The sequence below is a fragment of the Geotrypetes seraphini genome, chromosome 2, assembly GCF_902459505.1.
Source record: "Geotrypetes seraphini chromosome 2, aGeoSer1.1, whole genome shotgun sequence".
Lineage (NCBI taxonomy): Eukaryota > Metazoa > Chordata > Amphibia > Gymnophiona > Dermophiidae > Geotrypetes > Geotrypetes seraphini.
Window position 1 is genome coordinate 238,333,606 of NC_047085.1, and position 13,758 is coordinate 238,347,363.

Consider the following 13,758-nt stretch of genomic DNA (forward strand, 5'->3'; position numbering starts at 1 on the left):
GCGGCGGTGGTTCCTCTCATGATCCCCACCTGCGTCGGAAGTCTGACGCAGGCGGGGATCGTGAGAGGAGCCACCGCCGCGTCTTTCAACTAAAAAATACAATAGGGCAGGGAGCAGGCCAGACTGAAAAACAGCAAGGAGCAGCATAGTAAGGCAAGGAGCAGGGCAGAGGGAAGAACAGAACGGCTGACAGCCGCCTTGTCCGACATCAGCCTTGGGGAGGAGAGAGGACTTCAGGCAAGGAGCAGGGCAGGGCAAAAAACAGCACGGGCCGACAGCCGCACGGAAAACGGACGCACGCTTAGGAACCGCGCATGCGCGGCTTACCGTTTTATTATATTAGATGTATAAAAGATTCATCCAAAAGTCACAGATATAAAAGAGGCAAAAACCTAACTGCAAATCTAATTCAGATAAATAGGAAAGCAGGAAGGAATAAAGACTCAAAATTGATCTTTAAATCCAAACAAAAGTGTTCCCAGATATATAGCCAGACTTCAAACTCAAATGTCTACACAACACCTAACATGTTTCAGGGTCAGCAATTATCCACTAAACATAAGTCTGAACGTTATATATCCACCTATGACCAATGTTCCCTCTAAGCTGTGCGCGCGCACACAACTTGCCGAACCCGTGCACACAAATTAAAATAGCGCGCACAAAAAAATAAATTTTTGCCTAAAATGATTTTCACTCCTAAAATGAAATGTTGCAGAAGACCAGCTGTTCCGATTTCCCATTTATCACATTTATTGAAGCACTATAATATAAATTTTGTCATTCACGTGATTTCGTTATCTTTGGCAGTTGAACTTGACACGTCAAGTGCCCCATAGGGCCATAGCCTATAGCCCATAGGATATGAAACACTTCCGATTCTTTGACTTCCTGAAGTTCCATCATATTGTTTATTTCGTAGAATCGTAGTGTGCAGCGTGGTACTGCGGTTGTATAACTGTATTTGTTTATTAAATTGCAACCAGATATAACTCTTAAAACAGTGTTCTTCAACCTTTTTACACCCGTGGATCGGCAGAAATAAAATAATTATTTTGTGGACCGGCAAACTATTAGGACTAAAATTTAAAAACCCCGTTTACGCCCCATCTCCGCGAGCTCAGTCCCCGCAAACCATCTGATCCCATCTGCACAAGCCGCAATTATGATTTTATATTGAACGTATTTTATTAAAGTATAAAAAGAAACAATATTCTGAACAATTGTGATTTTATAAATACAAATATACAGAGCACGGACCAACAAAACCCCTGTCTCCCCTCCCCTTCACATATATCCCCTCTACTATCAAGAAAACTGAACAAGCCAAGTTATTATAGAATGCTACATAGAAATATCATGCTAACAGAATACTGCAGTCCCCAGTTATGTCTCTAGCAGGATATATAATTCAAATCTGATATATTCTAATGACAAAATAGAAATAAAATTATTTTTTTCTACCTTTTGTTGTCTCTGGTTTCTGCTTTCATCTTCTTTTCACTCTTTTCCTTCCAGCATCTGCCCGTTCCATCCAATGTCTGCCCTCTCCCCCTTCCATATGTATCTGACTTCTTTCTATGCCCCTCTTCCTTGTCCATCCTCCTCTCTCCTTTTTACATCATTCATTCCAGCTTCACTGCCTTCTTCATTTTTATCTCTCCTACACCAGATCTAGCATCTTTATCCCTCTCTCATTTCTCTGCTGACCCCCTTTCCAGCATCAATGTCTCTCTACTTTCTCATTCCTCTCTCTCCCCTTTCTCTCATCTGATCTCTCCATTCCACCCTGACCCCTTTCCCCTCCTGTAATCTCCCTGCCAGCTATTTTCTTTCTCCCTACTCTCCTTCCTTTTTTTCCGTCTCCCTTCCCTCCTCCCTCTATCCAACATTAACTCTCTTCCCATCCCTTTCCCTCCTCTCTCCCAGCAGCATCTCTCCTTCTTCTCCCTTCCCTCCTCCCTCTATCCAACATTAACTCTCTCCCATCCCTTTCCCTCCTCCCCTCCCAGCAGCATCTCTCCTTCTTCTCCCTTCCCTCCTCCCTCTATCCAACATTAACTCTCTCCCATCCCTTTCCCTCCTCCCCTCCCAGCAGCATCTCTCCTTCTTCTCCCTTCCCTCCTCCCTCTATCCAACATTAACTCTCTTCCCATCCCTTTCCCTCCTCCCCTCCCAGCAGCATCTCTCCTTCTTCTCCCTTCCCTCCTCCCTCTAGCCAACATTAACTCTCTTCCCATCCCTTTCCCTCCTCCCCTCCCAGCAGCATCTCTCCTTCTTCTCCCTTCCCTCCTCCCTCTATCCAACAGTAACTCTCTTCCCATCCCTTTCCCTCCTCCCCTCCCAGCAGCATCTCTCCTTCTTCTCCGTTCCCTCCTCCCTCTATCCAACATTAACTCTCTTCCCATACCTTTCCCTCCTCCCCTCCCAGCAGCATCTCTCCTTCTAACTCCCTTCAAGTCCAGTAACAGCTCTCCCTTTCCAGACCTTCCCAGCCTCCTACAGTGGCTTCCTCCCCTTCCAGCAGCTCTCGGTATTTGCCTGCAGGAAGTTGCCGGTAAATCACTTCCCTGGCAAATTGGAGAGCTGGTGGGGGGGGGGAGACAGCCACTGTGAAGACTCCCCAGGATCTTGTTCGCACACGCTGACCATCTCCCTCCACCTGCACCTGAATCTGCAGCTCTCTCCGGTCTAATCGCAACTTCCCCGCGGCCCTCTTCAACAACTCGGCAGGGGTGGCGATCAAGACACGCTGCCGACGTTGGGACCTTCACTCTCTGAGTCCCACCTATTTTGTTTCAACTTCCTGTTTCTGAACAGGCGAGACTCAGAGAGGGAAGGCCCCGACATTGGCAGCCTATCTTGATCGCCTGAGGCTGGGAGGAACATTAGTCAGGAAGAACCGCAGTCGGCAGGAAATTTAACTGCCGACTTGATCTCTCCGGCCCTGCGCGGACCGGCAGAAATTTTCTGCGGACCGGCACCGGTCCGTGGACCGGCGGTTGAAGAACTGTGTCTTAAAATGTCTAAACCACGAATGGTGAAAAGTGTAAAATGCAAGAGAGCTGCAATAGCTTTTAGGTCTGAATGGCTTGAAGAAATTGTTGAAACGGAGACACCGGAATCTCGAAATACAATGCGTGTTCGACTGTGTGAAATATTTACCTATGATGAAGACGATGGAGTTGTGTGTTGTTATTGTCAAGATGCCAAAGCAACTGGAAAATTCTCTACTGGAAAAATATGGGATGATGTTTGGAAACTGGACTTTCTGAAATGCCATCTATCAAGTAAATCTCATACCAACAGTATTAGGAAACTCAGAAGTAAAAATTCGAATTTAAGAGGGGGACTGGTTAACATGTTGCTTGAAAGCCCAACCAAAAAAGAAAACAGGCAAATTAGTAATGAACGGAAGCGTTCCAGTCCTGATGAAATTAAGGTTCTTGTCGACAGTGTTGTGCTGGCCATTAAGATGAATATCTCAATGCTCTCTGTTCAAGATATCAATGAGCACATGGTGAAGTATGTTAGTATACCTGATAGCTGGAGAAGCAAAAACTATGCGTTTGAATTTCTTGGAATTATCAATGGCATCGTGCAAGATGATCATATGACAGACATTAAATTAGCAATGTATCAGCTGTTGATGAAAGCACAGACATTTCTGTCAACAAGTACTTAATACTCTACTTTAAGTATCGGCAGGTCAATTCAAATGAGAATAGGACATCATTTGGTGGGATGCTACAGTTGGAAGCATGTGATGCTACATCAATAGTAACAGCAATTAGGGAATTCTATAGGAAACATGAACTTGACCTGAATAAAATGGTTATGTTCACCTCTGATGGTGCCTCTGTTATGCTGGGCAAAATAGATGGTGTTGCAGCACAGCTGAGAAAAGACATTCCACATTGTGTTGCACATCGGGAAGATTTGGGACTTTCAGATTCATGGAAAGAAGTAAAATTGATGAAAAAAGTAGAAACTATAATGAGAACTGTGTACACGGTGTTCTGTCGGTCTTCTACTAAACGATACAAATTTCAAGAAATAGCAGATGCATTTGAATGTGAATCAATTGCTTTCAGACCTCTGAATTAAGTGTGCTGGTTATCTAGACACTTTGCACTTAAAGCAATTATTCGAAATTATGATCCCCTGTTAAAATATTTTGAAGAAGACAAAGATAATGATCCTATTGCAAAGTACTGATATAAGAAGATGAACAGTGAACAATTTCATATTACACTTGAAGTTTTGAATGATGTCTTATCAGAACTGGCTTCCTTAACCATGGCATTTCAAAAATGTGGTTTGACACCACTGGAAGCTTATCATCTTACACAGGGTAAATTGAACAAACTTCGAATGCAATACTTAGGTTAAGTGGAGTGATAAAGTCTTCTCGACAACAGGATGAGGTCTGGAGAAAAAGTTTCAGTGGATACTAATTCCATATGAACCTTCATCAACATCCTATGTTTGCATCTGGGTGAAAGATTTCCTGAAAATGAAATTGAGGAATGGTCTGCTTTTGACTGTACAGCAATATCACAATGTGACTTTGACTTCGGAAATGGACATATCAGATAACTTTAAATTCCTTGTTGCAGAAAAAATCAAAAGCAATCTGATAAACAGCTTTCCAGATATGACGAAATTTGCATTTCAGAATGATCAATTTGCAGATTTAGCAAAATTGATGGACATTGGTGCCACATTCTTAGCATCTAGTTCAGATTGTGAGCGTGGTTTTAGTCTAATGAACAATTTGAAGACTAAACAAACGAATCGTTTACATATTAGAGCATTTGGAAATGCTGATGCATGTTAAGAGTCACCTTCAAGATGGAGGCTCAACAGATCTTGACAGAATTTATTCGGACTGGACAAATATGAAAGATCGCAGGGAAAAACTTTGAAAACTAAATTGCTATTATTTTCTAAATTTTAAGTATAAAGTACAATGATACCTTATTTATAGGTAGCACTCAATGAAACATTTCAATGAAACATAATTTATGTTTATTGAAATGAGACTTTATGTTACATAAAGTGTAACTAACATAAAGTGTAACTAAAATTACATTGTGTTTTCGTTAATTCAGACTAAACTCAAAGACCTGCCCATAACTGAACTCCAGGCCCTCTGGCAATCATTTTTATAGCGCACACAAATTTAGTTTTTCTTTAAAATGCGCACAGATTAAATTTTTTGCGCACACAGCCTATGAAAAATTAGAGGGAACATTGCTTATGACCCAAACAAATGTAAAAAAAAACCATCATCTCCGTGCTCACCATCCATCTTCCATCTCTATACCTTCTCTTCCACTGCCAAATCCAACATTTCTTTCCCACTTTCTCGCTCTTTCTCTCCCTTCCTTATGCCCTGGGTTATTCCCTTCCATGCAGCATCTCTCCCTTCCACCTCTCATTATCATGTGCAATGTTTCTTTCTCTCTCCCTACCCTATGTCCAACATTTCTCCCTCTCTCTTCTCCATGCATGTTTCCATCCCCTCTACCATATGTAGGATTTTTCCCTCTCACCCCTTTTTTTGCATCTCTCCCTAACTCTGCACCACCCCATGACCAATAATTCTCTCTCCTCACAAGCAACAACTTTCCATCCCTCCCTGCCAGCCCCCTGTGCAGCAGCTTTTCATGCTTCCCAACCCCCTGTGCATCACTTCCTGATACCTCCATCCCCACAGTGAGATCTGATAAACCGTAGGGCCTCCTAAAGCAGCAGCAGCAAAAGCAATGCTCTCAACAGGTTATTTGCAGCTTGTCCACCAGGGCTTCTCTCTGCCACGTCATCAGTGACACAGCAGAGAGAAGGCTCTAGCGGGGCATGCCATGAATAGCCTGCTCAGAGCGCTGCATCTGCCCACCAGTCATCATTGCTGCTGCTGCCTTAGGAGGCCCTTGAGGTATGTTAGCCTTCACCAGGACGAGGGTTGGTCACTGAATCGGTGAGGCGAGTCCGATTCATGGGGATAACGAATCGATTCACTGAAGTGAACAGGTGAATTGATTGCAGATGGTACAAAGTGCAGCAGTCAAGCTGATTTTTGTGTTGCATTGGTTACCCGTGGAGGCGCATGTGAAATTCAAACTCGGTTGCTTTTGTTTTAAGGCTTTATTTGGTTTGACTCCCAAATATATAAATGATCTTTTTTCTTTTACAACTAATAGACATAAAAGAAGCTCACATTTGAATTTTGTTTCCCTGCCTGTTAAAGGATGGAAACTTAAAAAGCAACATCAGCATCTTCTTTCATACCAGGCAGCAGCATGGGGTAAAGCAGGGGTGTCAAAGTCCCTCCTCGAGGGCCGCAATCCAGTCGGGTTTTCAGGATTTCCCCAATGAATATGCATGAGAACTATTAGCATACAATGAAAGCAGTGCATGCAAATAGATCTAAGGCATATTCATTGGGGAAATCTTGAAAACCCGACTGGATTGCGGCCTTCAAGGAGAGACTTTGACACCCCTGCTTTACCCCATTATGCTTACTGAAATTTATGGGGAATTTAGAAAACATTTAAAACACATCTGTTTTTGAAATATTTAGGTAGTTAATTTGTAAAATTTTTATTATGCAATAATCAGATCTTTTAGGTTTTTTTTTACTCATTGGTTTTAACTTTCCAATTCTCTTCAATTCTATTGTATTTTAAACGACATATTTGTAAATGATGTAAACCGCATAGAACTTCACAGCTTTACGGTATATAAATAAATTGTTATTATTATTATTATTAATTGATTCGAATCGGGCAGCACTAGTGCAGAGCAAGGTGCCAGCTACTCTTTTTGCTATCTACTCCCTCCACTGAGCTTGCTAAACAGCTCAAAAGTGGGATGAGGTAAACGCCATTCACTATTATCTCAGCCCTTTTCTTATTATTTAAAATTTCTATACCGTTTATAATGATAAATCAGTTCAAAGTAGGTCATAATAAAATAAATTAATAATCAAATTACAATAGACTCTCTGTTAACCAGAACTCAAGCAACCAGAAAAAAAAATAAAAAAATCAGAGAAATACTGTAATACTTTAAATAAAAATGAAAATAAAATCAATTTCTGGTGGAAATTTATATGCAAACTTGACACGCCACACCTGAGTACACCAACGTTTTGCCTACCACATGTTTGGTAGTTTGTCTGGAACAGTTTATGGCAGTGGTTCCCATCCCTGTCCTGGAGGACCACCAGGCCAATCGGGTTTTCAGGATAGCCCTAATGAATATGCATGGAGCAGATTTGCATGCCTGTCACTTCCATTTTATGCAAATCTCTCTCATGTATATTTATTAGGGCTAGCTTAAAAACCCAATTGGCCTGGTGTCCTCCAGGACAGGGTTCGGAACCACTGGTTTATGGTATGGTATAGTATGGGGTATAGTATTAGTTAGGCCTATTTCTAATAGTAACTGTCAAAGACAAAACCTTAAAATGAATATGTTGTTCCATTGGCAGCCGCTTAAGTACAGGAGTTATTTGTGCTGTCCTTGAAACCCCACTAATCAGCCAAGCTGCTGAGTTCATTGATACTTGCAGTGCTTTCAACTTGGATTTTGTCAGACCCAGAAACAGCGAGTTACCCAGAAATAGTGAATTACCAGTATGTAAACTTTATACATAAGTAGCTCCTTTGCATAAGCTACAAACATGAGCTCTTATATTAAAAAAATGCAACTTATAACCCAGAAATTTCGGTATTTAAAAAGCAAAGTTTTGCATGTGTCTATTTCTGGTTCTTTAATGAACATACTGAATATGCCACTTATTACATAATTTGAATAATAATTTCTCTTTTGTTACTCTTTGGGGGGGGGTAGTTGGAAAGCATGATCTTAATCTTTCTTTCCTCTAAGTACATCTTAGTTGATTTGAAGGTATGTTTTGGATCACTGACTTGTTGAACTAGCCAACCTCTGTTCAGCTTTAATTTCTACACCAACAATGGGACATTAACTTCCATATGTGGATTTATAGCAGAATCTTCTACCTGCGCAACTGTTGACGATTCTAAAGCATAACAGATCCATTTCTGTGCTTAACGGTTGTTAAGAGTTTTTTTTTTAATTTAAAATGCTTCAGTCTTTCTTCTCCAAATGTATCCTACGTGGTTGTAGCCAAAGAGTTTAATTTTTATTTGATCAGCCCAAGCACTTTGCTCCACAATAGTACAAGGTATTCTTTTGCATACAATGATTTTTCTGGTGCAAATGTAGAAAAGTACCCATCTACTGTAGACAACTATTCTAATATCAGATAAACTTTTCAGCAGTTCATTTGCAGTAATCTGAGTTCCATTTGGCAAATCACCCAGTTTTCAGACAGTTCTACTAGAGTTTTCTTGGCCTTCCACATTTTGCTTTTACTTCAATAGTTCAGTGGCTTACATTTTTTACCAGTGTTTCTAACACTTGAATTTGCCAGCTGAAAGTATTTACAGATTCCTTTGGTAGCTCTCCTCTGCTTTTGAGTAAATTACTTTCATTCTCAAATGCTCAGACAGTTGCTTGGTTTCTGAAACTAGACAGAATAATATTTACAAGTTGAGAGGTTACAAGCAGAGTCTTTTTTTTTACATTGTGCTATTCAATTCAGCTGACTAATTTAAGACCTAAGAAGTCACTAAACTTTTTCAGGCCTTAACAGCATCAAAAAAAGAAGGAGGAATGAATCAGTCTATTTAAATCAGCAAAATATAGCAATTATGCATTAAGGATTGCAGGAAGATGGTGTGTGTAATTTATCACATGCTTAATTTTATACTGTTCATCAACAAATTACAACTAAACGCCTCCAAAGCGGAGCTCCTTTGGATCTGCAAAGAACGCTGCGTCCTTGCCCGTCCCTCGCTGTGCTGCGACTTGACTACTATTACTACAAAAGACCAAGTGCGCAGCCTAGGAATACTCCTTGATTGCAACCTGTCGCTTTCTGACCATATTTCTCAAGTGGTATTTTCCTCATTTTACTACCTGCAACAACTCCAAAAAATAAGGAACTATTTTTTCAGTCTGACTTCGCCCAACTACTCTATGCCTTAATACTCTCATGCATGGATTACTGCAATGGTCTCATGGCAAAGAATGTACAACATCTCCAGCATACTGAAAATGCGGCGATCAGGTTTCTAAAATACCTCAGTGCCCATGACCCTGTCTCCCAGGCTCTAGCATCGACTCACTGGTTGCCCATAGCCAAATGTTGTGTCTTCAAGGGCATGATGCTAGCGTTCAAATCCTTACATGGCATGGCGCTGGGCTACGAGACAGTTAAGATTCCTCCATACGTCCCAAACTGGTCCTTCCACTTCCAGGACGAAATAGGCTTCAAAACACCCCCTGGTCATGCCCTTCTACTGCAAACTGCCAACTAATGGTCCTATTCCCACTTCATACCAAACCACTGGGATCAACTGCCCCTGTAGATCAGATCCCTTGAAGGACTCCACAGCTTTAGAAAAGCAATAAGAACATCCCACTTCACCTAAACCCCTACCCTTGACCGACGGACTACAAATAAATGTATACTGGTAACAGAACCAGTATGTGTCACGTAAGGAAACTTGTATTGTAAAATCTTGCACTGTAAATATGGCAAACCTAACATGTAAACTATCTGTGTGTCAAATTAGGGTGCGCCTTTGTAGATGATACCAAAATCTGCAATAGAGTAGACACCCAGGATGGTGTGAATAACATGAAGAAAAATCTGGTGAAGGTTGAAAAATGGTCTGAAATTTGGCAGCTAAAATTTAATGCTAAGAAATGCAAGGTCATGCATTTGGACTGCAAAAACCCGAGAGAATGGTACAGTTTAGAGGGTGAAGAACTTATGTGCACGACAGAAGAGTGGGACTTGGGTGTGATTGTATGTGATGATCTTAAGGTGTCCAAACAGGTTGACAAGGTGAGGGCGAAAGCTAGAAGTATGCTAGGGTGCATAGAGAGAGATATGGCCAGTAGGAAAAAGGAGGTATTGATGCTCCTGTATAAGACTCTGGTGAGACCTCATTTAGAATATTGTGTACAATTCTGGAGGCCGCATCTTCAAAAAGATACAAAAAGGATGGAGTCAGTCCAGAGGAAGGCTACTAAATGTTGTGTGGTCTTCATCATAAGGTGTATGGGGACAAACTTAAAGATCTCAATCTGTATACTTTGGAGGAAAGGCGGGAGAGGGGAGATATGATAAGAGACATTTAAATCTCAAAAAATATATCAATGTTATTAGCCTAGTGGTGAAGATACCCACTGAAGCACATTTACTAATAGTGGAGAAAAAGCTTCAACTGCATTAAAAAATGCTTTCAATATCAGATGGCAACCAAGCGGGTTACAAGCCAATCAAATTCTGGCTCTCAGCATGATAGAGCCTGAAGTTCCAAAACCCTTCTTGCCAAGGCAATAGCCACTGAAAGGGTTCATATGGGTCTTTACAGAGGGCCCACAAGACCATATTAAGATTCCACATGGGGAATGGTTGTTGCATGGGAGGATGCAGCCACAAAGCTCCCTTCAGGAATCTAGCTATGTTAGGATAGGAAGCTAATTATCCTTTCTCTACTCAGGCTCTAAAACACAAAAGACTAGCCACCTGCACCTTGAGAGAGCCAACTGCTAGGCCCTCTTCAAGGCCTTCCTAAAGAAATGAGAAGAATTCAGCTATAGGCACCATGTATGGCTCTACTTTCTGTCCATCACACCAGCACTGAGTAGCTTTCTAGCACTTAACATAAGCTGTGACAGTTGCTGGCTTCTTGGATCGTAGAAGGATAGTTATAACTACCTCAGAGTATCTTTTTTGTGCTAAGGCTGCACGTTCAAGAGCCAAGCCATTAGCCATTAGACCAAAGCATTACAGATCCCTCTGACAGAAGTGTTGGCAGAACAGGTTGCCTGAGGCATCTGACCCATTGTAGCCATACTAGGTCCACGTACCATGGACAACGTGGCCAATCTGGTGCCACTAGAATCATCGACCCAAGATAGGTTGCTATTCTTTGAATGACCTTCTTACCATAGGCCTTGGGGGAAACACGTACAACATCTCCTCTGTTGATGAAGGCTGGACCGAGCGTCTACATCAGCACTGCCTGGTTCAAATCGCTGGCTGACATACCAAGGTGCTTTTTTCTGGTCCGCTGATGCCATCAAGTTGATTTCCAACTTATTAAACCATTTACTACTATTATTGACAGATTTTACTGCAAGATGCTGTAAAAACTGGATGAACCTTATTTTCAAAATGACATTATTCAAGAACTGCCCATTAAGATCCGTTTTAGCAAAATGGTGTTTAGCGAAGATAAAAGTTGTGATTAAATTTTGTGACAAAATAAGGCATATGGCACAAAGACCCGGATTCTGCAAAGTGCGTCCCAATTGAAGGCAGCAGTATGCGTCCTACAGCTGTCTAATCAGCCAATCGGGAGGCACGTTTTCTTAAAAAAATGCTCCCCAAGCAGGCCGCCTACATTGAAGGCGCCTCCGGGAGCTTAGGGGGGCCCACAAGCCCGCCTAAGGCTAGGCGGTAGCCTTAGGCGAATCTAGGCGGCCCTACGCATCTCCCTAGTAGATCGGGAGACACTTACAATGCTGGCCTACATGGTAAGTAGATGTGGCCGCTATACTTAATTGTGGCAAAGGATCTCCCTGTCGCGATTAGTATAGTGGTTGCGGCTATTGCCGCCAGTCTCCCCTCCCACCCGATGATCGCGGCAGGAGGGTGCCCAACCCCTCCTGCCGGACCCCCCCAAAGATCGCTGACTGGAGGGTGCCCAACCCCTCCTGCTGGAGCCCCCAATGAAACACCCCACCCCAGAACCTCCCCTCGGGCCTGCTGGCCAGAAGGTGCAAGGATCCATCTGGGCAATTTGCAGAACCCCCTTCAGGCCTGCTGGCCGGGCGGTGCAAGGCCTGTCCGGCCAACTTGCTGGTAAGCCCGAGGGGGGGTTCCAGGATGGGGTGGTTCATTGGGGGGGTCTGGCAGGAGGGCTTGGGCACCCTCCTGCTGGTGATCTTCAGGGGGGCTGTTGGGAGGGTCCGGCAGGAGGGGTTGGGCACCCTCCTGCCGGTGATCTTCAAGGGGGCCGTTGGGGGGTCCGATAGGAGGGGTTGGGCACCCTGCTGCCACGATCGTTGGGGGGGGGGGGGAGAGGAGACTGCCGGCCATAGCCGCAGCCGTTATACTAATCGCGGCAGGGAGATCCTTTTCCGCGATTAAGTATAGTGGCCGCATCTAAAGTAACCTGGTTCTCTAACCGGCGTCTGTAACATGGACGTCGGTTACAGAATCAGGTTTAGTTTGGGCAGGTGTAGGCCCGATTCTGTACAGGTCGCCCATCCCGGGCACCCTATACAGAATCTGGGCCAAAGTATTTGCTATGGGAGTTTTCTAATAAAGGCTGGAATAATTTATTTTCACAGGTCATATTAAATGTTCTGAAACTACTGCGTAATAAGGGAGGGGGAGGAGCAGAGGGGTGGACCGCCCTGGGTGCCGTCTTGATGGGAGCGCCGGCACTTCTCTGCCTCCCCACACCACATTTGTGCCCTCCCTTTCCCTGCCCCCTACCTCTTTAAAATCTTTGCCAGTGTGAGCAGCTACTCTGTTGCTTGCGCTGGCCTGGCTCCCTCTGAAATCACTTCCAGGTTGTGGGGCCAGGAAGTGAAGTCAGAGGGAAAGCCAGCACAAGGAGCAGGCCGGAGAAGCTGCTCGCACTGGCGAAGATATAAAGAGGTACGGGGATGGGAAGGGAGAGCGCGAGTTGGGGGTGTGGCTAAGAGGACGCCACCACCCCGGGCACCTCATACCCTTGCTATGCTACTGGCAGGTCTATATTTAAAAAACACAAGAGCTAATTAAATACAAGAAAGGACATGCACAGGCTGATGGTATTAGCAACTTTCCTGGAAATCTACAGGATCCTGCATGTAAAGCACATGCTTCATGTAAAGCATCCCTTGTGGTGGGGGAAAGAGGGGAGGCAAGGAGGGCTTGAATGCTGCCTGCAGAAATTATGACTATTTAGCAGTCTGCAACAGTGTGTATGAATTTGATTTTAACAGATAATCTGCAGACAGCATTAAACAGGTGCAAAATTATATTTTAATTTTGCAACACTTAAAAGTATCTCCCCCTGATCGTGCAATCTTCCATCCTACAAGCACAATGAAGAACAATATCAGGAGCCATAGCTGAGGCCTAATTAAAACTGTTCACAGCAGAAAGCAGCCCTGTTTGGGAAGACAGTCCATGTCACTAGCAGGAGACTCACCTTCCATATGTTTGGTTTGATGCAGCGGATGAAGAAAGGATTAGATGAGCTTAAAGTGGACATTAAGGAATGCAGCGAATCCTAGAATAAACAACACAAAAATAAGTATAAGAATCTGATTTTCCATCTCATGTCTATCTTTTTGAAAGGTTATCTTTTTGAAAGGATACTATTTGCCTATCTTGACAACGCCCTGAGACAGAATCTTACAGGCAGCTTCCGCACCGCCATCTGGTGGCTGGGTCAGGAAATGGCAACTCTTACAGTGGAAATGCAGGGGGAACAACTGCCAGTACAGGGAGTGCAGACAAATCTTAGTTGATCTGTGCTTGCTGCAACATACTGCCTCTTAATCTGTTCTTTCACTACATATAGGCGTGGAGTTGAGAGTAGCCTAGAGGTTAGAGCAGAGGTCCCCAAAGTCCCTCCTTGAGGGCCGAAT

General features: G+C 43.3%; 1 protein-coding gene across 1 annotated transcript in view; it reads right to left on the reverse strand.

Moving 5' to 3' along the window:
• MYO10 (myosin X) overlaps nucleotides 1-13,758 on the reverse strand; it is a 522,066-nt gene that overhangs the window by 159,800 nt on the left and 348,508 nt on the right. Inside the window, exon 19 of the mRNA XM_033935250.1 lies at nucleotides 13,317-13,397. Coding sequence (XP_033791141.1) covers nucleotides 13,317-13,397 — 81 coding nt within the window. The remainder of the gene's footprint in view (nucleotides 1-13,316; nucleotides 13,398-13,758) is intronic.